The sequence below is a fragment of the Pseudochaenichthys georgianus genome, chromosome 18, assembly GCF_902827115.2.
Source record: "Pseudochaenichthys georgianus chromosome 18, fPseGeo1.2, whole genome shotgun sequence".
Classification (NCBI taxonomy): domain Eukaryota; kingdom Metazoa; phylum Chordata; class Actinopteri; order Perciformes; family Channichthyidae; genus Pseudochaenichthys; species Pseudochaenichthys georgianus.
In genome coordinates, this window is record NC_047520.1 from 1,887,398 (window position 1) to 1,910,926 (window position 23,529).

Below are 23,529 nucleotides of genomic sequence, written 5' to 3' on the forward strand. Positions count from 1 at the left end.
CAAATCTCTACTTCTTAACCGGCTGAAGCCTCTAGTACAAAAAAGCTATTTAAATGATTTACCACATCAGCAACAGTCGAGCTATTTTTTCCAGAAGTGTATTTTTGGAAGAAGGATATCAAGTAGGGCTATCTTCTACATGTTTACATAAAATAAGTATATGGTAATAAACCTTCAAACTTAAAAAAAACTTTGTTTGTTTCGGGAATTTGGTGAAGCTTTATTTATTTTTTTATTGCATGATGATCAGGTAAGTCTTGCCGTTGAATGTATCTCTATATAAATAAGAAGACAATGTGCTAATACAGTAGGGAGTTATTTAAATAATATATATAAGTACTGTATCAGGAAAATGATCACGTGCTCTTCGGTATTCTTTTGGCTTTATCATCATACCCTCCTGCAAGCTTAAAGTGCCTTGCTCTAACTTTCTCTTGAAGTTTTAACGCCCCTGTGTCGCCTTTATGTCCCGTTAAGGCAAGGTTCCTCCTCGAGGGGCCATTTAGACACAGAACATTTGGAATAAACTCTTGTATTTGTTGTCTGAAACACTCAGGGAATTATTGGCAGCTCCTTCATTTCACTGACCCATCTTTTTTCTGGACAGATGGCGATGCTGTCACCGCGTTTGGATGAAGTAAAAATAAAAACGAGACTGTGAAAGTCCTGCCAATAGTCCTGAGAGGCCTTAAACACAACCAGAGAGTGTGTTGAAGCACTGCTATCCACAAAACCTCATGATAGATATGCACCATGGTTAATACTTAAAATATACTTTATTAATAAGTGCGTTCATATGACTTAACATCTTTTACAAATATTTGAAGTATTCATCGTTAACACTGGCTTTCAGCAGTTGGAGATTGAACTCTTTGGTAGAAAAAGTGGTACAGAATCTTAGTAACAATGTTAGAATTGCTAAATTATAGTTGTCAGCATGCAACCCCTGCATTTACGCAAATAGTACTATCTATATTTCTGATGCACTTTTCAACAAAACAAGCAACAAGTGTCCACCAAATGGTGTATGTCATCCTATCCTTGTCTGTAAATGCACAATCCAACAATCCTACTTTTATCTGGAAGCAGATTCTCTAAACCTGTTTTAGGCAGATATTTTTTGCCATTAAAACGTTCTTGAGCACAAGAAATAAAGCTATTTAATACTCCTGCTAATGGCCCTAGGTTACTTAAGGTAACTCCTATTTCTGTCCTTCCAGCAGCTCTGATTTAAAGACATATTTTAGTGTCTTAACCTATCTTCAGTCTCCAGGAGTTGCCAGTATATCATACTCTGCCAGGAGCACAAAACTGTTCTCTCTGATTCTCCGGACTCGGACCAGATCTCCACACTCCTGGACGTGGAGAAGCCCTCTTTCTCCCCTCGCATACTCCCTTTCTCGGTCATGTAGCGTCACTTCCGTTCGTTTTCCACAAGCTTGACGATGCATATACCTCACCCCGACCACCAGCACCATGCCAAGACCAGCTGAGCATCCAAACAACATGCCCAACTCCCAAGAACTGTGTCTGGGGATAATGTCCGGAAGCTTCCCCTCCTTTCCTGGAGTCTTAACGGCATCGGAGGGTCGTTTGGGTTTAGTATCAGTCTTGGGAAGGTTTGGTTTCAACTTGAGGCCTGGATTTAGTTTGACGTTCGGGTCAAAGTTGGGATGGGGATCGGGGTTTGGGTGAACCACTGTTCCTGGTGTTGGTAGGTCGAGGTTAGGCTCAGGATCAGATGTTAAGATGTGGTTCTGAATGGCTAACTTTTGACCTAGGGTGAGTTGTTTGGAAGGCACTGAAGAGGATGCTAAGGGGTTGTAGATGGAGCGACGGGGAGCTGGAGAGGGTCCTGGATGAGGGGAGGTAGAAGATGTTGCAGACGAATTTAGGAAGGATGAAGGATCGAGTGAAAAGGAGGAAGATGCTGAGGTAGAAGAGATGGATAAGGAAGAAGGAGGATCAGAGATGGAAGAGGTTGACGAGGCAAATTGGGAAGAAGGGGGATCAGAGATGGAAGAGGTTGAAGAGGCAAATTGGGAAGAAGGAGGATCAGAGATGGAAGAGGTTGATGAGGCAAATTGGGAATAAGGGGGATCAGAGATGGAAGAGGTTGATGAAGCAAATTGGGAAGAAGGAGGATCAGAGATGGAAGAGGTTGATGAGGCAAATTGGGAAGAAGGGGGATCAGAGATGGAAGAGGTTGACGAGGCAAATTGGGAAGAAGGGGGATCAGAGATGGAAGAGGTTGATAAGGCAAATTGGGAAGAAGGAGGATCAGAAATGGAAGAGGTTGATGAGGCAAATTGGGAAGAAGGAGGATCAGAGATGGAAGAGGTTGATGAGGCAAATTGGGAAGAAGGAGGATCAGAGATGGAAGAGGTTGATGAGGCAAATTGGGAAGAAGGAGGATCAGAGATGGAAGAGGTTGATGAGGCAAATTGGGAAGAAGGAGGATCAGAGATGGAAGAGGTTGACGAGGCAAATTGGGAAGAAGGGGGATCAGAGATGGAAGAGGTTGAAGAGGCAAATTGGGAAGAAGGAGGATCAGAGATGGAAGAGGTTGATGAGGCAAATTGGGAAGAAGGGGGATCAGAGATGGAAGAGGTTGATGAAGCTAATTGGGAAGAAGGAGGATCAGAGATGGAAGAGGTTGATGAGGCAAATTGGGAAGAAGGGGGATCAGAGATGGAAGAGGTTGATGAGGCAAATTGGGAAGAAGGGGGATCAGAGATGGAAGAGGTTGATGAGGCAAATTGGGAAGAAGGGGGATCAGAGATGGAAGAGGTTGATGAAGCTAATTGGGAAGAAGGAGGATCAGAGATGGAAGAGGTTGATGAGGCAAATTGGGAAGAAGGGGGATCAGAGATGGAAGAGGTTGACGAGGCAAATTGGGAAGAAGGGGGATCAGAGATGGAAGAGGTTGATGAGGCAAATTGGGAAGAAGGAGGATCAGAGATGGAAGAGGTTGAAGAGGCAAATTGGGAAGAAGGAGGATCAGAGATGGAAGAGGTTGATGAGGCAAATTGGGAAGAAGGGGGATCAGAGATGGAAGAGGTTGATGAGGCAAATTGGGAAGAAGGGGGATCAGAGATGGAAGAGGTTGATGAGGCAAATTGGGAAGAAGGGGGATCAGAGATGGAAGAGGTTGACGAAGCTAATTGGGAAGAAGGAGGATCAGAGATGGAAGAGGTTGATGAGGCAAATTGGGAAGAAGGGGGATCAGAGATGGAAGAGGTTGACGAGGCAAATTGGGAAGAAGGGGGATCAGAGATGGAAGAGGTTGATGAGGCAAATTGGGAAGAAGGAGGATCAGAGATGGAAGAGGTTGAAGAGGCAAATTGGGAAGAAGGAGGATCAGAGATGGAAGAGGTTGATGAAGCTAATTGGGAAGAAGGGGGATCAGAGATGGAAGAAGTTGATGAAGCAAATTGGGAAGAAGGGGGATCAGAGATGGAAGAGGTTGATGACGCTAATTGGGAAGAAGGGGGATCAGAGATGGAAGAGGTTGATGAGGCAAATTGGGAAGAAGGGGAATCAGAGATGGAAGTTGTTGATGAGGCTAATTGGGAAGAAGGGGGATCAGAGATGGAAGAGGTTGACGAGGCAAATTGGGAAGAAGGAGGATCAGAGATGGAAGAGGTTGATGAAGCTAATTGGGAAGAAGGGGGATCAGAGATGGAAGAGGTTGATGAGGCAAATTGGGAAGAAGGGGAATCAGAGATGGAAGTTGTTGATGAGGCTAATTGGGAAGAAAGGGGATCAGAGATGGAAGAGGTTGATGAGGCAAATTGGGAAGAAGGGGGATCAGAGATGGAAGAGGTTGAGGAGGCAAATTGGGAAGAAGGAGGATCAGAGATGGAAGTTGTTGATGAGGCTAATTGGGAAGAAGGGGGATCAGAGATGGAAGAGGTTGATGAGGCAAATTGGGAAGAAGGGGAATCAGAGATGGAAGTTGGTGATGAGGCTAATTGGGAAGAAGGGGCATCAGAGATGGAAGAGGTTGATGAGGCAAATTGGGAAGAAGGGGGATCAGAGATGGAAGAGGTTGAGGAGGCAAATTGGGAAGAAGGGGGATCAGAGATGGAAGAGGTTGAGGAGGCAAATTGGGAAGAAGGGGGATCAGAGATGGAAGAGGTTGATGACGCTAATTGGGAAGAAGGGGGATCAGAGATGGAAGAGGTTGATGAAGCTAATTGGGAAGAAGGGGGATCAGAGATGGAAGAGGTTGAGGAGGCAAATTGGGAAGAAGGAGGATCAGAGATGGAAGTTGTTGACGAGGCAAATTGGGAAGAAGGGGGATCAGAGATGGAAGAGGTTGACGAGGCAAATTGGGAAGAAGGGGGATCAGAGATGGAAGAGGTTGATGAGGCAAATTGGGAAGAAGGGGGATCAGAGATGGAAGAGGTTGATGAAGCAAATTGGGAAGAAGGGGGAACTGAGATGGAAGAGGTTGATGAGGCAAATTGGGAAGAAGGGGGATCAGAGATGGAAGAGGTTGACGAAGCAAATTGGGAAGAATGAGGATCAGAGATGGAAGAGGTTGATGAGGCAAATTGGGAAGAAGGGGGATCAGAGATGGAAGAGGTTGACGAGGCAAATTGGGAAGAAGGGGGATCAGAGATGGAAGAGGTTGATGAGGCAAATTGGGAAGAAGGAGGATCAGAGATGGAAGTTGTTGACGAGGCAAATTGGGAAGAAGGGGGATCAGAGATGGAAGAGGTTGACGAGGCAAATTGGGAAGAAGGGGGATCAGAGATGGAAGAGGTTGATGAGGCAAATTGGGAAGAAGGGGGATCAGAGATGGAAGAGGTTGATGAAGCAAATTGGGAAGAAGGGGGAACAGAGATGGAAGAGGTTGATGAGGCAAATTGGGAAGAAGGGGGATCAGAGATGGAAGAGGTTGATGAGGCAAATTGGGAAGAAGGGGGATCAGAGATGGAAGAGGTTGATGAGGCAAATTGGGAAGAAGGGGGATCAGAGATGGAAGAGGCTGATGAAGCAAATTGGGAAGAAGGGGGATCAGAGATGGAAGAGGTTGATGAGGTAAATTGGGAAGAAGGGGGATCAGAGATGGAAGAGGTTGATGAGGCAAATTGGGAAGAAGGAGGATCAGAGATGGAAGTTGTTGACGAGGCAAATTGGGAAGAAGGGGGATCAGAGATGGAAGAGGTTGACGAGGCAAATTGGGAAGAAGGGGGATCAGAGATGGAAGAGGTTGATGAGGCAAATTGGGAAGAAGGGGGATCAGAGATGGAAGAGGTTGATGAGGCAAATTGGGAAGAAGGGGGATCAGAGATGGAAGAGGCTGATGAAGCAAATTGGGAAGAAGGGGGATCAGAGATGGAAGAGGTTGATGAGGCAAATTGGGAAGAAGGGGGATCAGAGATGGAAGAGGTTGATGAGGCAAATTGGGAAGAAGGGGGATCAGAGATGGAAGAGGTTGATGAGGCAAATTGGGAAGAAGGGGGATCAGAGATGGAAGAGGTTGATGAGGCAAATTGGGAAGAAGGGGGATCAGAGATGGAAGAGGCTGATGAAGCAAATTGGGAAGAAGGGGGATCAGAGATGGAAGAGGTTGACGAGGCAAATTGGGAAGAAGGGGGATCAGAGATGGAAGTTGTTGATGAGGTAAATTGGGAAGAAGGGGGATCAGAGATGGAAGAGGTTGACGAGGCAAATTGGGAAGAAGGGGGAACAGAGATGGAAGTTGTTGACGAGGCAAATTGGGAAGAAGGGGGATCAGAGATGGAATTTGTTGACGAGGCAAATTGGGAAGAAGGGGGATCAGAGATGGAAGTTGTTGACGAGGCAAATTGGGAAGAAGGGGCATCAGAGATGGAAGTTGTTGACGAGGCAAATTGGGAAGAAGGGGGATCAGAGATGGAATTTGTTGACGAGGCAAATTGGGAAGAAGGGGGATCAGAGATGGAAGTTGTTGATGAGGCAAATTGGGAAGAAGGGGGGTCAGAGATGGAAGAGGTTGATGAGGTAAATTGGGAAGAAGGGGGATCAGAGATGGAAGAGGTTGATGAGGCAAATTGGGAAGAAGGGGGGTCAGAGATGGAAGAGGTTGATGAGGCTAATTGGGAAGAAGGGGGATCAGAGATGGAAGAGGTTGATGAGGTAAATTGGGAAGAAGGGGCATCAGAGATGGAAGAGGTTGATGAGGCTAATTGGGAAGAAGGGGGATCAGAAATGGAAGAGGTTGATGAGGTAAATTGGGAAGAAGGGGGATCAGAGATGGAAGAGGTTGATGAGGCAAATTGGGAAGAAGGGGGGTCAGAGATGGAAGAGGTTGACGAGGCAAATTGGGAAGAAGGGGGATCAGAGGTGGAAGAGGTTGACGAGGCAAATTGGGAAGAAGGAGGATCAGAGATGGAAGTTGTTGATGAAGCTAATTGGGAAGAAGAGGTTGATGATGAGGAAGAGGAGAGGTCTGGGGCGAGGGTGGAAAAAGATGACGAAGAAAGGGTTGAACCAGTTATGGATCGGGAGGAAGAAGTTAAAAAAGGCACAGAGGGAAACAAGGCTTCTCGTGAAGGATACTTGGAGGGGTTTGAGAAATGTATGTTTAACGAAGATGGCGTAGAGGAAGGTTGGATTGAAGACAAATGAGAAGGAATTGAGATCGGAGAAGGAGAGGGCAGAGCAGAAATGGCTGGAGATGTTTTGGGTTTGTTCTTCGTTGAGGGAGAAGATGACAAAGATGCATGGGAGACCGAAGTTAGCATGGATACTAGGGTTGGGGGATGAAGAGGGGTGGTAGATTTAACGATAGGAGAGGCAGGAACGGTATGAGTGGAAGAAAAGAATAAAGAAAGAAGTGCAGACACTGAAATGTAAAGGGAAGGGGTTGTTGAGGGAATGGACGTCATAGTCGTTTTGAGCTCTCCTCGAGTTTGAAGACCTTTCACCTCAATATCCTCACCTAGTGTGAATGTTAGGTCAGATTCTGATGTGAAGGGCAGAGGGTTGATGGATCGAGAAGTTACTGAAGGTTGCTTCCCCTCAATGGTATGTCCTAATGGGGTACTTGTTTGGGAAAGGGCCTGGGGGAAGATACTCGAATGTGCAGTTAGTGTTTCAGATGTGGATTGGACTGACTCGTGAAAACTAGCTTGACCCTGAGTTTGAGTTGGGATAGTTTGGGGGATGTCTTGGTGGAAACTTCTCAAAGGTGGAGGTGGGTCGGCAAGCGGTACAGGCGTTGAAAACTGAGGGTGAGTTGGACTGGTTGGCCTTGACTTGAATCCAGGTTGGGGTAAACTGCTCCTTTGTTTGTTGGGTAGGGGCTTACGAAAGGAGAGAGTTGTGTAGAACTTGACAAAGGACTGAAGGGTAGGACTTTTGGTTGGGGGAATGTGGTTTGGCAATGATGTTTTGGATTTGGTGAAAGTTTTAGATGAAGATGCCTTGAAGAAACGAAATGGCGGACTTGTACCAGTTTGGGACTGGAGGAAAGGCTTTGGTGGAGAAGTTTGAATATGAAAGATAAACTTGAATGAAGAAGTTTGAGAGGTGAGAAAAGGCTTGGGGTCAGGGTTTTGGGGATTAGGGGTGGTCTGTCTACCCATTCCATCTTTATTTCGACTCAATAGGACCTCGGTTAAACTAGTTCTCCAGGGTTGCGAGGAACCACTTTGGGTTACAAACTTGTCTGAACTGGTTTGGTCCTGAATTGGTCCTTTTGTTCTCTGGGGATTCGTCTGGTGCAAACTGTTTTTGGTTATAGTTGTTGTGTTGGTTTCTGGACGTAATGGTTGGACTTTTGTATCAGGAATGGTGGGCCGTTTGGGACTATCCTTTAAAAGAGGTATGGAAGCAAGGGATCGCTGCAGCAAAGGAGAACTGGTTGAAGTTTGTCCTGTGATGTTAAGTAAAAGAGTGGTATTATCTTTCACCGCTCTATACTCAGCTGAAGCCATAGGAGGAATGTGGTTGGACATGTTTCTTGGCACATCAGTAGGAGTACCAGGGCTTCTTTCATCAGTTCTTGCCTCTTCGGTCACACCGGAGAGAGATCCTAAAGTCATCGGGCTGTTCCTTTTATTGAATGCTTGATGTGTAATTCGGTCAACTTTAAGGGAAGTCACAGAGCTTTTCATTTCAAAGACTGGACGGGTGACTTCTGTCGGCAATCCCAGACGTTTGTTGCTTTTGGTTCCAGTGATTGTTGTTGTAGGCGATGCTGGTGTAGAAACAGGGTTGGCTGTTTGTCCTTTTGACGCTGGATGAGCTTCAGAAAACAAGGAGAGGGCAAGATATTAGTAATGAGGAGTGGATAGGAAAACTGAAATAAAAGAACACGTTGTTTCTGTTTTGCCTAATTCAATACAAATGTTGAACAGACTCCTGAAACTTGAGGTACACATTTATAGTCTTGTACATTAGTGCTGTAGACTTCAAAATATCGTCGACGACATATTTCCGCGTCGACGCGTCGCTACACACACGTGGATCACCCACAGCAACAAGCCGTTCGCAATCGCACTTCAAACACAATGGAGACTGAAACGGCTACCACCTCCTCCTCACAGGATTGCGCACGAAGCCCCCAAACGAAAACATCTCGCCCTAGGTCTTCAAAAGCATGGGAATATTTTAAAGTTAGTCCAAAACGCAAAGACATCTCTTTCTGACCGTCAGAGCCAATGGAATCGAGGGGAACTCCCACATAGTCCTTATTTGGTAATGTGTGAGACTGCTGCATAGCCTAGACCGGAAGCAGCAGCTAATCGGATATCTTGTATGTGCAGCTACGATAAGTAATAAGGGTACTTTTATCTTGAGTTCTGTGCCCATGTCCGTTAGCATTTTTCGCTCAGGGGTCATTTAGACGCTTCTTATGAGACTTGTGTTTTGTTTTGGTAAACATGGTTCGTATCGTCAGTTAGCTGAGATTCTTCCCGTTAATCTGGTATAACACATTAATAGGTTCTTAAATATTAGACTTTTTTTGACATTACGTTTTTTTTACATTACGTTTTTTATGAATTGAACAACAGAAAAATAATCGTTAGATTAGTCGACTAATCGATCAAATAATCGCCCGATTAATCGTTTTCAAAATAATAGTTTCCCCCCAGCACTATTGTACATAGAATATTCTGTAACAACATTAAGTATCATCCAACTTGCATACCTGGTAAAGCGGTTACTTCATCTTCCTGTTGTGCAAAAGCTGAATTCCCGCCATCCGCCCGTGTGATGTAACGCCAACTCCAAGGACTACGACTCCCATCACGCACCACTGCAGACTCGATACCTGCCCAGTACACAAAGTAAGACTGCACCACCGTGAGGCTGGAATGACAAACAAAGAGGTTTCTAAAAAATATATATATATTCATTTAGGATTAGGCGCATCTACCGGTATTTACGATATGATATGATGATGATGATGATGATGATGATGATGATGATGATGATGATGATGATGATGATGATGATGATGATGATGATGATTTACTGTGAGGATTGACTGGAGCACCAAGGATGCTTCAGTGCGACTTTATTGACTCCCATTAGATTGCAGCAGTTCATATTCTCTGTTCAGAGCATGCGTTGGGTCCCAGATTAAGTTGTTGGACAGCCTTATTAGGTTATTATGGTATGCTCATAAAGTGGGGGGGGGTTACCTTGGTTGCTGATTGGCTCATGGTTACACAAGCCAAAACATCGCTATGACATCACAAAGTGGCCAAAATCTGATCAGCTCATTTTCAGACAGGTTTTTATAGAAATTGATCAAAAAGAGAGAGAATCTTTGTTCCTGAAACTTTCAGAGTCTCTTTCCACAGAGGGGACACATGCTGATGTAGAAGAGACATGAAGAAGAGGGGACACATGGTGATGTAGAAGAGACACGGAGAAGAGGGGACACATGTTGATGTAGAAGAGACATGAGGAAGAGGGGACACATGTTGATGTAGAAGAGACATGAGGAAGAGGGGACACATGTTGATGTAGAAGAGACGTGAAGAAGAGGGGAGACATGTTGATGTAGAAGAGACATGAAGAAGAGGGGACACATGTTGATGTAGAAGAGACATGAAGAAGAGGGGACACATGTTGATGTAGAGAGACATGAAGAAGAGGGGACACATGTTGATGTAGAAGAGACATGGAGAAGAGGGGACACATGTTGATGTAGAAGAGACATGGAGAAGAGGGGACATGTGTTGATGTAGAAGAGACATGAAGAAGAGGGGACACATGTTGATGTAGAAGAGACATAAAGAAGAGGGGACACATGTTGATGTAGAAGAGACATGGAGAAGAGGGGACACATGTTGATGTAGAAGAGACATGAAGAAGAGGGGACACATGTTGATGTAGAAGAGACATGGAGAAGAGGGGACACATGTTGATGTAGAAGAGACATGAAGAAGAGGGGACACATGTTGATGTAGAAGAGACATGAAGAAGAGGGGACACATGTTGATGTAGAAGAGACATGAAGAAGAGGGGACACATGTTGATGTAGAAGAGACATGGAGAAGAGGGGACACATGTTGATGTAGAAGAGACATGGAGAAGAGGGGACACATGTTGATGTAGAAGAGACATGAAGAAGAGGGGACACATGTTGATGTAGAAGAGACATGAAGAAGGGGGGACACATGTTGATGTGGAAGAGACATGAAGAAGGGGGGACACATGTTGATGTAGAAGAGACATGGAGAAGAGGGGACACATGTTGATGTAGAAGAGACATGGAGAAGAGGGGACACATGTTGATGTAGAAGAGACATGAAGAAGAGGGGACACATGTTGATGTAGAAGAGACATGAAGAAGAGGGGACACATGTTGATGTAGAAGAGACATGAAGAAGGGGGGACACATGTTGATGTGGAAGAGACATGGAGAAGAGGGGACACATGTTGATGTAGAAGAGACATGGAGAAGAGGGGATACATGTTGATGTAGAAGAGACATGGAGAAGAGGGGACACATGTTGATGTAGAGGAGACATGAAGAAGAGGGGACACATGTTGATGTAGAAGAGACATGAAGAAGTGGATTTTGCATAATAGGTGACCTTTAAAGCTGTTGGTCTTTTGAACTCCAGAACTCACAAATGTCAGACTTACTAGAACCTGATGTCTCCCATGGGTGCATCGGGAGCCCTCCACACAAACGAGAGGTTTCTCTTCAGGTGTTTGTCGGAGTGGGTGAGGGTGTCGCCCTCCGAGAGGCAGCGCAGGGTGTGAGTACCGGGGGGAGTGAGGGTCCAGGACCCCCCCACCAGAACTGGCCCCAAAGACCTGGGTCGGACCTCGCGTCCTGGACCCTCCACTCTGCGAGCCTGGAGCAGGAAACCCATGAAGTCTCGAGAGCTTCGGACCGTCACTGAGGACCACGGTATAGAAACACAGAAACGGAAGAAGAGACATTGAATGAGTGGTTTGCAGAAACATTAAGTTCTTAGTACACTTTCTAGCCGTGGCGAACCGTCAGAGCCTTCAAGGTATTCAGAGAATTCCCTGGAACACTCGGATAAAACAAAACATCGATTTAATTACATAAATAAAATGTAATAAATGAGAATGGTATCTGTGTTGTTGATCTGTAATATTACAGTGTTACGTTGATTTGTGTTAGAAAAGAAAGCAGCCAATCAGATCTGGTTCTGGGTCTCTGGGTAGAATATCCTTCAACAAGGTATAATACTTCCTTGATATAAAGCCCTGGCTGTTGCACTGAATGAGAGCATACGTTTGGACTGACAGTGTGATCAACCAATCATATATTGATTTGTGGCCAATGGGTGTATTCTTTCAGAGTTCCCCTCGGTTCCAGGTGCTCTAGAACAGTGCTTCTCAAAGTGTGGTCCGTGAGCGCCCCCTAGTGGTCCGCGAGTATATTGGTAACATTTCACATTTGAAATAAATAAATACATTTAAGTTTTCCGCACTCTCGCGGGAATATCTCCGCAATGGAACGAGCTTAAGTTTCACTTTCTATTGCATGGTAAAGCCCAGGGCAACACCTTCGTCACACATGTTGCCACCTGTTTGTACCATTTTCAGGCGATTTATAATCTGTTCTAGAAAAACGATGTGTTTTGCACTTTGAATTGCCTTGTGTTGAAAAGTGCTATATAAATAAACTTGCCTTGGGATATTTGTGGAGTTAGGTGGTCCGCGAGTGTTTTTTCATTGGTTAAGTGGTCCTTGGTATGAACAAGTTTGAGAAACACTGCTCTAGAAGGCCCGCTAGTTAACTGGCTCGAGACAGAGGATCTAGACGAATGCGACGAAGCAATTCATGCCGTTTTATTGTTTTTAACGTTGAAATGACGAGTGCAACAGGTGGAGATCAAGTTGTTGCGGAATTGTTGCGAGTACCCTTTTCAAGACGACTGTCACTACCCGATCCGTCCCCCTGCCCGATCGGTACTGCGCATGTGCGAGATGGTCCGCCATATCGGACAACTCCGGACGGCATCCCAAGATGGACACTTGACACGGTGCCGATCGGGCAGGGGGACGGATCGGGTAGTGACAGTGACAACGGGGGGGCGGGGTGTGTGTGTGTCGACAGAAGGTCCAGTTGTGATAGACACGGTTCGCCACTGCTTTCTAGATGTGCTATTTCTACCTTGGTACGCTAGGAGCCTGTTAAGCTTTCCATTAGTTTGTGGTACCTTGGTGGCATAGAAGATGAAACAACCAACATCCCTGATTGAAACGATATTTGTAGTACATTGACTTTGTGTCTTAATTCCCCTTATATACTAATAACTCTCTAATAAAGTTATAGATGACATCGTTAAAGGAACACTTGATGATCATTTGTATTGTATGTCAATAGCAGGAAACCAAGTCTCGAGAGCTTCGGACAATTTCTATTCAATTCAAGTCTCAGGCTCCTCCAACAGTGCAACATATACATAGGACAGATAAAATACTGCAAGTACAAACAAATAAAATAGAAATGTACACGTTTCTTTAAGAGTAATTTGTTAATTTATGTACTTGGTATGTGTATGAGACTCGGACCACTTTAGCAATCTCAATGGAGGCGCATGAACAACCTTCAGAGTTGATTATCAATGTGTGGCGGCTCTCAGACCCCCAAAGGACGGACTACAGAGCTCCAGCATCTATCCGTCACATGGAGAAGTACTTAAGCTGTTAGTTTGTAGGATAATTAGTAGCTGTAGAATGTACTTCTTTTAGCAATTATTAAATAGTTGAAGGACTACCTGTGACCAACTGTCCCGGCAGGTAGGACGAGGCGGATGTTCGCAGCGTGACGTGGCCGCGCTGCAGGTCCTGGGGCTGAGCCCGGATGTGTCCAGGAATCATTTCCCGACAGGAAGCATGGCTCGCTCCGCGGGAGAACGAGAGGGAGGATGGAGCGAGAGATAGTAACAACAATCCCACCCCGAAACACTGGAGGCCGGCCTGCATCTCTGCAAACACACAGTGGAGAGGAGAGATGGCCAAAGTACACACATCCTTTACTCAAGTAGAAGTACACACTTCCTTTACTCAAGTAGAAGTACACACATCCTTTCCTCAAGTAGAAGTACACACTTCCTTTACTCAAGTAGAAGTACACACATCCTTTACTCAAGTAGAAGTACACACATCCTTTACTCAAGTAGAAGTACAATCATCCTTTCCTCAAGTAGAAGTACACACTTCCTTTACTCAAGTAGAAGTACACACATCCTTTACTCAAGTAGAAGTACACACTTCCTTTACTCAAGTAGAAGTACACACTTCCTTTACTCAAGTAGAAGTACACACATCCTTTCCTCAAGTAGAAGTACACACTTCCTTTACTCAAGTAGAAGTACACACATCCTTTCCTCGAGTAGAAGTACACACTTCCTTTACTCAAGTAGAAGTACAGATACTCGTGTTTAAAAATACTCTGGTGAAAGTAGAAGTACTGACTAAACTTCTTTACTCAAGTGAAAGTAAAGAGGCTTTGAAGTGTACTTCAGTAGAAAGTACCCATGGCTAGCAGCTGCTTTAAAGAGTACCTGACCTCCCTTTATATCAATAGAACAATAATGTCATTGTTAGCTAATGAATGTTTCCATGCTGAACAACGGCAACATGACAACGTTTCCATTGGTCCCTCTTCTTTAGAGAAGACCAGGAAGTGATGGATACACGGATCGTGTTCCAACCAATAGGCACGCAGTGACTCTAAAGAATAATGACCACGCACCAACACACATTCAGACTAAAGGAACCAGCTGTTTGGGAAATGAGAGAAGTAGAAAGTACAGGTATTTGAGTTCAACATGTAAGAAGTAGAAAGTACAGGTATTTGAGTTCAACATGTAAGAAGTAGAAAGTACAGGTATTTGAGTTCAACATGTAAGAAGTAGAAAGTACAGGTATTTGTGTTCAACATGTGAGAAGTAGAAAGTACAGGTATTTGTGTTCAACATGTGAGAAGTAGAAAGTACAGGTATTTGGGTTCAACATGAGAGAAGTAGAAAGTACAGGTATTTGGGTTCAACATGAGAGAAGTAGAAAGTACAGGTATTTGTGTTCAACATGTGAGAAGTAGAAAGTACAGGTATTTGAGTTCAACATGTAAGAAGTAGAAAGTACAGGTATTTGGGTTCAACATGTAAGAAGTAGAAAGTACAGGTATTTGGGTTCAACATGAGAGAAGTAGAAAGTACAGGTATTTGAGTTCAACATGTGAGAAGTAGAAAGTACAGGTATTTGAGTTCAACATGTGAGAAGTAGAAAGTACAGGTATTTGAGTTCAACATGTAAGAAGTAGAAAGTACAGGTATTTGAGTTCAACATGAGAGAAGTAGAAAGTACAGGTATTTGAGTTCAACATGAGAGAAGTAGAAAGTACAGGTATTTGAGTTCAACATGAGAGAAGTAGAAAGTACAGGTATTTGTGTTCAACATGTAAGAAGTAGAAAGTACAGGTATTTGAGTTCAACATGTGAGAAGTAGAAAGTACAGGTATTTGAGTTCAACATGTAAGAAGTAGAAAGTACATGTATTTGTGTTCAACATGTAAGAAGTAGAAAGTACAGGTATTTGGGTTCAACATGTGAGAAGTAGAAAGTACAGGTATTTGAGTTCAACATGAGAGAAGTAGAAAGTACAGGTATTTGTGTTCAACATGTAAGAAGTAGAAAGTACAGGTATTTGTGTTCAACATGTAAGAAGTAGAAAGTACAGGTATTTGAGTTCAACATGAGAGAAGTAGAAAGTACAGGTATTTGTGTTCAACATGTAAGAAGTAGAAAGTACAGGTATTTGTGTTCAACATGTAAGAAGTAGAAAGTACAGGTATTTGAGTTCAACATGTAAGAAGTAGAAAGTACAGGTATTTGAGTTCAACATGTAAGAAGTAGAAAGTACAGGTATTTGAGTTCAACATGTGAGAAGTAGAAAGTACAGGTATTTGAGTTCAACATGTGAGAAGTAGAAAGTACAGGTATTTGAGTTCAACATGTGAGAAGTAGAAAGTACAGGTATTTGAGTTCAACATGTAAGAAGTAGAAAGTACAGGTATTTGAGTTCAACATGTGAGAAGTAGAAAGTACAGATATTTGAGTTCAACATGTGAGAAGTAGAAAGTACAGGTATTTGGGTTCAAAATGTAAGAAGTCAAAGTAAAAAGTAGTGGAGTAAAGTACTGATACCAGAAACATGTACTTAAGTACAGCAACGAAGTATTTGTACTCCACTGCCTCCCACCTCTGTCTGTGACTAATTCAAACATCCCTCCGGCAGCTTTTCGGCAGTGTTTGTATTTCACTGCTGGGACAAAGGGCTAAGCAAATTAAGTCTTGGATCAGCTGGGATTTGTATCTTATAACAAATCTGTAAAAATAACTGTCTACAGATTTGTTTTCCTCAGCTTGGACTGAGTGGACTTTTTGTTTTTTAAATGATTAATAAGGGTATGAAAAAATACTGGGAAATGTAATAAAAAGGCAAACAAAGATTGAACATTTTCAGAGAATATGTGGAAGAACTCTGACAAAAAAGCAAAAGGGAAAAATCTCTGAAAAATTGTGAAGAGATAATTATGTGAAAATGAGCTAAAGGAACACACAACAACAACAACAACGTCTTAAAAAATTAATTGCACGTTACAAAATGAGAAAGATGAATGAGTGGATGTGCATCCTCACCTTCCGGACGTCTATGAAATCCACCTTTCAGTTTTAAAACGTTCTCTCTCTCCAGCTTGGAAAAGTCCTGAAGTCCTGAGTGAGTTTAAAGTGGTTGGAGTTTGGGGGGATCTCGGGGTCCACAATAATGAGGGAGGGGACGGGGGGACGTAGAACCAGAATATATAGAGCTGCAGCCCTCAACACATTGACTGCTTTTTAAAAATAAAAACAATGGTATGCTATTGATTCCTATAACAACAAATAAAATATAATTAAAATAGCAACAAATATATTAGATAATAAATCAAATATAGAGGATATGTTGACATAATTATTAGGCGATAATCTGAATATAACGTTGGATAAATATAGTGGAGTATAAAGGACAATACCGGCTTTCAAAATGTAGAAGTATAAGGAATATAAAATGGGAATACTTGGAAGTCCAAAGTGAACGCGAGTAACACTGACAGAAATGCAGGTGGATTTTCTGGTTTGGTATTCTTTCTAGTTGAGGTGTTCCTATGGTATTCAAACCGCCCCCTCCCCACACACACACACACACACACACACACACACACACACACACACACACACACACACACACACACACACACACACACACACACAGCCAGGATGTGCTCCAGCTGTAGCCGCCTCCCACCAGGATCTACCTAAAATCCCCTCCATCACTGTCCCATCTCAACCAAGGGAGATTAAGGGGTGACGGGTAATCTGCGACGTTTCGTCCTCTCAAAAGCAGGGCGCTGGCGAACTAGCCGGTCGCCTAGGGCGCTAGATCTGGAGGGGCGCTAGATCTGGAGGGGCGCTGCGTTTTTTGTATTCTGCCTAATTTTCTGCCCTTGATGTAAACATTTACATTAATGATTGAATAAAGTAAACACCCTTTGCACCCCGGGCCGGCAACATTTCGCATTTGCCCTGTACGATGGGCGCTAAGGGATGAAAGTGGGGGGTGTGGACTTATCAGGCGCCCGCAGCCAAAGTGAGAGAGAGCCTCCGAGCGAGCGAGAGAGAGAGAGAGAGGGCGCACATGCATCGGTACAGCAGAGTGTTGTTGCATTGAGGCTGATAACTACAGCTCAGTGAGGACTCTGAGTGTTTCGATCACGTGTTTCAAACTCGAGGCCCGGGGGCCAAATCAGGCCCGTGGTGGATTTAATTTCGGCCCACAGGATAATTTCTAATTCCTATTAGATCTGGCCCGCCGGTATATTGCACCTTCACTCCATCCTGAGGGTCTCCTCCGCTCAGAGCCGGACCCCAAACATTGATGACCTTGCCCCCAAGATGAGAGGCCAAGTATCTGAGCTAGCATCACAGCAGCACACTGAGTTCAATGGATGCTTCCTTCTGCACTTTCTCTCTCACGGCAGCAGGGCATGTTTGGTTTCTCTCTGAGGGAATAGTTTTGTTGAAGCTGTTGTTGGCCTGTGGAGAAATGTACTCATAAGAACTGACTCTGGAGAAGCTGCAGATAGAGCCATGAGAAATGAATGCAGCTGATTATTTAATGTTGTTTTTATTGGCAATAGTTTAAGCTTTGTTAGTTCCAGGTTTAATATGTGCAATAAGTTCATTTCAGTAAGTTCTGCAATAAACATTGAACCAGTCCGGCCCTCCACTAGCACCCATTTTTTTATTTTGGCCCACTGTGTGTTTGAGTTTGACCCCCCTGGTTTAGATGGTTCCCTTTAGTCTAAGTTCTCGGTGGGTCTCAAACGTTTTGGTCACAATTTATGTAAACACATATTTCCAAGGCTCTCCTTTATAATTATTAGGATAAATAAAACCAGGTTTGAAATCATTCCAATGTATACTTTAGGACAGTAAACCAAAAATATCGTTTAAAACTGGAGAGATAAAAACATATGCATAAATAAATAAATGTTAACGAGGTAAAATAAGATATGAATGAACAACAAAAAATTAAATAAGTTACATGTATTTGTTATTGGCTGTGGGTTACTGGTTATGTTCACATACTTATTTGATTATTAAAATGTAAACCGATCTTTCTCATATGGGTGTTTAGAGTTGTACCCCCTAGCTAGTCTCTAGTAATTCTGCTCAAAGTGCACCAGATTGAAGCATTTTACTTTAAAATGTAAAAAAAAAATCTTCCCGGGGGGGCATACCCCGGACCCCCCTAGAGGATGTGACGTCCACCCCCCAAATCAAACATGTTCACACAATAATTAATACATTTGAAACCTTCTTTATATATATTGGTCTTTTGTAGAGATTTTTCATTTATTCTTTATTCTATTGCGTATTGCTTGGAGGGGGGGGGGGCACCAAATCATAATCTCGCCTAGGGCAACAAAATAGTCTCAAAAGTTGGGCCATTTTGTCCTCATGTGCCAATGAGCAGCTCTCATAGGAAAGAACGCTTCCCACGCTGGTTCCAGTTCTCCTCGTCCGTGGTCTCAACCCCTTATATCACCACCATTGTCTGCTCATCATTGTAAGCCTACACACAAAACACGTCAAACCTGAAACATCTTTGACGTTTCCACTCCCTCCTCAGGTGTCTTCTCTCTCTTTAGGTTATAGGTGATGCACAGCTTTGGCAGCAGGACAGTTTCCAACAAGCAGACGTCTGAATTAACTCAGGTAGGTGATCAGAAAGAGTCAATTCAATAATAGGTTAACACTTAAAGTTAGGTAAAAGGGAATTTTAAGTGTGACTAACTTTGTAAGGTCATGTGACCTGCAGTAAAACATTTACTAACTCTATTTTTGGTTCAAGCTTGAACAGTTCTTGCTCCTCTTCACGTGTAGATACTCATACAGTAACAACACAGGTGTGTAATGATTGAGCGAGGCAATGTTTAACTTCTTCTTTGTTGTTTTTCACACACACACACACATACCATGGATACATCACTTCAGGGGACATTACATTGACTTACATGCATTTCCTGGAGACTTACCCTTACCTTAACCATAACCAATTAGGGATGGGAACGATTAATCGAATATTCAAATATCCGAAATTATTCATGTATTCGAATATGAGTTATGAATAATTGTATTTAAAAAAAAATATTGTATTAATTTTTTTGGGAGTGATGCCTAAATTGATTACATATTATCAAATTGAATAATTCAATAGCTGTCATACGACTGTGCCAAAGCTAAATGTGTTAGTTGAAGTCTAAAGGTGTGTTTTGCTCCGCTCACCGGCCCCTCACAGCAGGCAGAGCTGCAGGTGCCGATCTCTCTCTCTCGCGTCCGGTTATACTTCACTCGTGTTTATGTCCAAATCCATCAGATCTAGCTGGTTCTAGCCAATGATACGGCTGCTGCCCCTCCCCACACGCAGACTCAAACCTCATCTTAGGCCCAAACGTGCCGCAAATGCGCTCCACAGCCGGTGCGAGGTTCCGGCGCTAACAGTTCATGAGCGTGCTCCCCCGCCCCGTCAACACTCGCGACACATGAGTGGCCAGCCTTAACAACAATAAGCGCTGCTTGGCAACCGTGTGTGGCGGCAAAGTACATAGACATTTTGACTGGAGAGATTCAGTTTTGCTGGTATTCAACACATTTTACCAGTCATAGTCCGGTAATTATTTACACTCCAAGAAGAGTCCTACACAGACATGGAGGAAAAGGAGTAATGTGTGGAAATATTTCGACCAGGTTAGTGAGTGCGGTAGAGGTCAAACTCTGCCAAATTAAACCTATATATACCGGTACATGCTATACCTTGCTTTACCCGCAACCTCCGTTCCAGCTGAGAGGGTCTTCTCTACAGCTGGGCTGATTGTGAATCGCCTCCACACATGAAAGCTGTAGGCCTATAGCTGTCAAACTGTGATCACCAGTTCAATACATTTGACAAATTCGACTTGGTTTCTACACTTATTGGAACATGTATGTAATTATTGAGAAAAAATTAGGCAAAAAAAATAAATTGTTAATTTTTTTTTTTTTTACCCAATTTCTTTTTATAGGATATGTACATTTCGGTTACACTAACGTGTAAAAAAAAATATCGTTTAAAACTGGAGAGATAAAAACATATGCATAAATAAATAAATGTTAACGAGGTAAAATAAGATATGAATGAACAACAAAAAATTAAATAAGTTACATGTATTTGTTATTGGCTGTGGGTTACTGGTTATGTTCACATACTTATTTGATTATTAAAATGTAAACCGATCTTTCTCATATGGGTGTTTAGAGTTGTACCCCCTAGCTAGTCTCTAGTAATTCTGCTCAAAGTGCACCAGATTGAAGCATTTTACTTTAAAATGTAAAAAAAAAATCTTCCCGGGGGGGCATACCCCGGACCCCCCTAGAGGATGTGACGTCCACCCCCCAAATCAAACATGTTCACACAATAATTAATACATTTGAAACCTTCTTTATATATATTGGTCTTTTGTAGAGATTTTTCATTTATTCTTTATTCTATTGCGTATTGCTTGGAGGGGGGGGGGGGGCACCAAATCATAATCTCGCCTAGGGCAACAAAATAGTCTCAAAAGTTGGGCCATTTTGTCCTCATGTGCCAATGAGCAGCTCTCATAGGAAAGAACGCTTCCCACGCTGGTTCCAGTTCTCCTCGTCCGTGGTCTCAACCCCTTATATCACCACCATTGTCTGCTCATCATTGTAAGCCTACACACAAAACACGTCAAACCTGAAACATCTTTGACGTTTCCACTCCCTCCTCAGGTGTCTTCTCTCTCTTTAGGTTATAGGTGATGCACAGCTTTGGCAGCGGGACAGTTTCCAACAAGCAGACGTCTGAATTAACTCAGGTAGGTGATCAGAAAGAGTCAATTCAATAATAGGTTAACACTTAAAGTTAGGTAAAAGGGAATTTTAAGTGTGACTAACTTTGTAAGGTCATGTGACCTGCAGTAAAACATTTACTAACTCTATTTTTGGTTCAAGCTTGAACAGTTCTTGCTCCTCTTCACGTGTAGATACTCATACAGTAACAACACAGGTGTGTAATGATTGAGCGAGGCAATGTTTAACTTCTTCTTTGTTGTTTTTCACACACACACACACACATACCATGGATACATCACTTCAGGGGACATTACATTGACTTACATGCATTTCCTGGAGACTTACCCTTACCTTAACCATAACCAATTAGGGATGGGAACGATTAATCGAATATTCAAATATCCGAAATTATTCATGTATTCGAATATGAGTTATGAATAATTGTATTTAAAAAAAAATATTGTATTAATTTTTTTGGGAGTGATGCCTAAATTGATTACATATTATCAAATTGAATAATTCAATAGCTGTCATACGACTGTGCCAAAGCTAAATGTGTTAGTTGAAGTCTAAAGGTGTGTTTTGCTCCGCTCACCGGCCCCTCACAGCAGGCAGAGCTGCAGGTGCCGATCTCTCTCTCTCGCGTCCGGTTATACTTCACTCGTGTTTATGTCCAAATCCATCAGATCTAGCTGGTTCTAGCCAATGATACGGCTGCTGCCCCTCCCCACACGCAGACTCAAACCTCATCTTAGGCCCAAACGTGCCGCAAATGCGCTCCACAGCCGGTGCGAGGTTCCGGCGCTAACAGTTCATGAGCGTGCTCCCCCGCCCCGTCAACACTCGCGACACATGAGTGGCCAGCCTTAACAACAATAAGCGCTGCTTGGCAACCGTGTGTGGCGGCAAAGTACATAGACATTTTGACTGGAGAGATTCAGTTTTGCTGGTATTCAACACATTTTACCAGTCATAGTCCGGTAATTATTTACACTCCAAGAAGAGTCCTACACAGACATGGAGGAAAAGGAGTAATGTGTGGAAATATTTCGACCAGGTTAGTGAGTGCGGTAGAGGTCAAACTCTGCCAAATTAAACCTATATATACCGGTACATGCTATACCTTGCTTTACCCGCAACCTCCGTTCCAGCTGAGAGGGTCTTCTCTACAGCTGGGCTGATTGTGAATCGCCTCCACACATGAAAGCTGTAGGCCTATAGCTGTCAAACTGTGATCACCAGTTCAATACATTTGACAAATTCGACTTGGTTTCTACACTTATTGGAACATGTATGTAATTATTGAGAAAAAATTAGGCAAAAAAAATAAATTGTTAATTTTTTTTTTTTTTACCCAATTTCTTTTTATAGGATATGTACATTTCGGTTAACCGGTTAACCGTTTTTTGGGGGGTCAAATATTCGAATATACATTTGCTTTCAAATTCCCATCCCTATAACCAACACATGCCTAACCCTAACCAAGTCTTCACCCTAAAATTAATGATTCCCCTTATGGGGACCTCCAATTTGTCCCCATTGTCAGCCACAAGGAAAGTAATGATAGAACACACACACACACACACACACACACACACACACACACACACACACATATACCATGCATACATCACTTCAGGGGACATTACATTGACTTACATGCATTTCCTGGAGACTTATCCTAACCTTAACCATAACCAACACATGCCTAATCCTTACCAAGTCTTCACCCTAAAATTAATGATTCCCCTCATTATGTCCCCATAAGGGAGGCGAGTCCTCACACGTGACTGTGTAAACAGATGTCGGTCCCCACAAGGATAGTAATGCTAGGCCACACACACACACACACACACACACACACACACACACACACACACACACACACACACACACACACACACACACACAGGTCAAAGTCTAACACTATCACATTCAAAAAGTCCCCTTTTCTTTACTTGTTTGCCTATCTAGAAGGAAATGTGGTCCAGTTGCATTAAATACGTTAATAATTAAATATGAAAAAGCCCCTCTCAGAATGCACCCTTCTAACCGAGTGTTTTTAAATGTGTGCAATGAACAAAATAAGAACTTTACTTAAAGATTATAACTATATCTTTAACAAATATGACACAAAAATACTAGTTTTAATCCATTTCCCGTCACCGAATGCCTTTTTAAACCTTATAATAATATTAATTATACCGATTTTAATGAATAATATGGCCGATTATAGATAGTTGTACTGAAACAGTGTTCTTGTTCCATTGTGTCTTTTTAGTCATTTAACATTACATTAACATAACTACTTTAAAGAGTCCTCTCCTGCTGATGTTCAGGTTCATATCAGTATGTAGTGTCTCTACCTTAAAGAGTCCTCTCCTGCTGATGTTCAGGTGTATATCAGTATGTAGTGTCTCTACTTTAAAGAGTCCTCTCCTGCTGATGTTCAGGTGTATATCAGTATGTAGTGTCTCTACTTTAAAGAGTCCTCTCCTGCTGATGTTTAGGTGTATATCAGTATGTAGCATCTCTACTTTAAAGAGTCCTCTCCTGCTGATGTTCAGGTGTATATCAGTATGTAGTGTCTCTACTTTAAAGAGTCCTCTCCTGCTGATGTTCAGGT

The 23,529-nt window shown here is 43.0% G+C and overlaps 2 protein-coding genes and 1 long non-coding RNA gene across 4 annotated transcripts in view; 2 read left to right on the plus strand and 1 right to left on the minus strand.

The window, feature by feature from the left end:
- The window catches only part of slc10a7 (solute carrier family 10 member 7), a 14,647-nt gene extending 14,187 nt beyond the window's left edge, over positions 1-460 (plus strand). The window contains exon 13 of one of the 2 annotated variants that reach the window (XM_034106344.2): positions 1-460. This exon is cut by the window's left edge and continues 647 nt beyond it. The gene's annotated coding sequence lies outside the window, so the exon portion shown is untranslated. The other variant, XM_034106343.2, reaches the window with a different exon arrangement.
- A 169-nt stretch (positions 461-629) lies between these two features.
- LOC139435775 (reelin domain-containing protein 1-like) lies at positions 630-13,425 on the minus strand. The gene is made up of 4 exons (XM_071206626.1): positions 13,218-13,425; positions 11,101-11,359; positions 9,227-9,309; positions 630-2,620 (listed from the first exon to the last, which is right to left on the minus strand). Exons 1-4 carry the CDS (start codon positions 13,423-13,425, stop codon positions 1,263-1,265), a joined length of 1,908 nt encoding a protein of 635 aa, XP_071062727.1. The 3' UTR covers positions 630-1,262.
- Positions 13,426-18,532: 5,107 nt separating this feature from the next.
- LOC117463474 (uncharacterized) lies at positions 18,533-20,922 on the plus strand. The gene is made up of 3 exons (XR_004553927.1): positions 18,533-18,615; positions 18,698-18,764; positions 20,841-20,922. It is a non-coding gene; the product is annotated as an uncharacterized lncRNA (long non-coding RNA).
- The last annotated feature ends 2,607 nt before the right edge of the window (positions 20,923-23,529 follow it).

What these genes read in the sequence shown, in the direction of transcription:
- LOC139435775 (XM_071206626.1), bottom strand. Translation starts at nt 13,425, where the DNA reads ATGCAGGCCGGCCTCCAGTGTTTCGGGGTGGGATTGTTGTTACTATCT. An exon ending in GCCGGGACAGTTGGTCACAG is followed by an intron (nt 11,360 to 13,217) that starts GTAGTCCTTCAA and finishes CGTGGTCCTCAG; the next exon opens with TGACGGTCCGAAGCTCTCGA. An exon ending in TGGGAGTCGTAGTCCTTGGA is followed by an intron (nt 2,621 to 9,226) that starts GTTGGCGTTACA and finishes CTTCCCAATTAG; the next exon opens with CTTCATCAACCTCTTCCATC.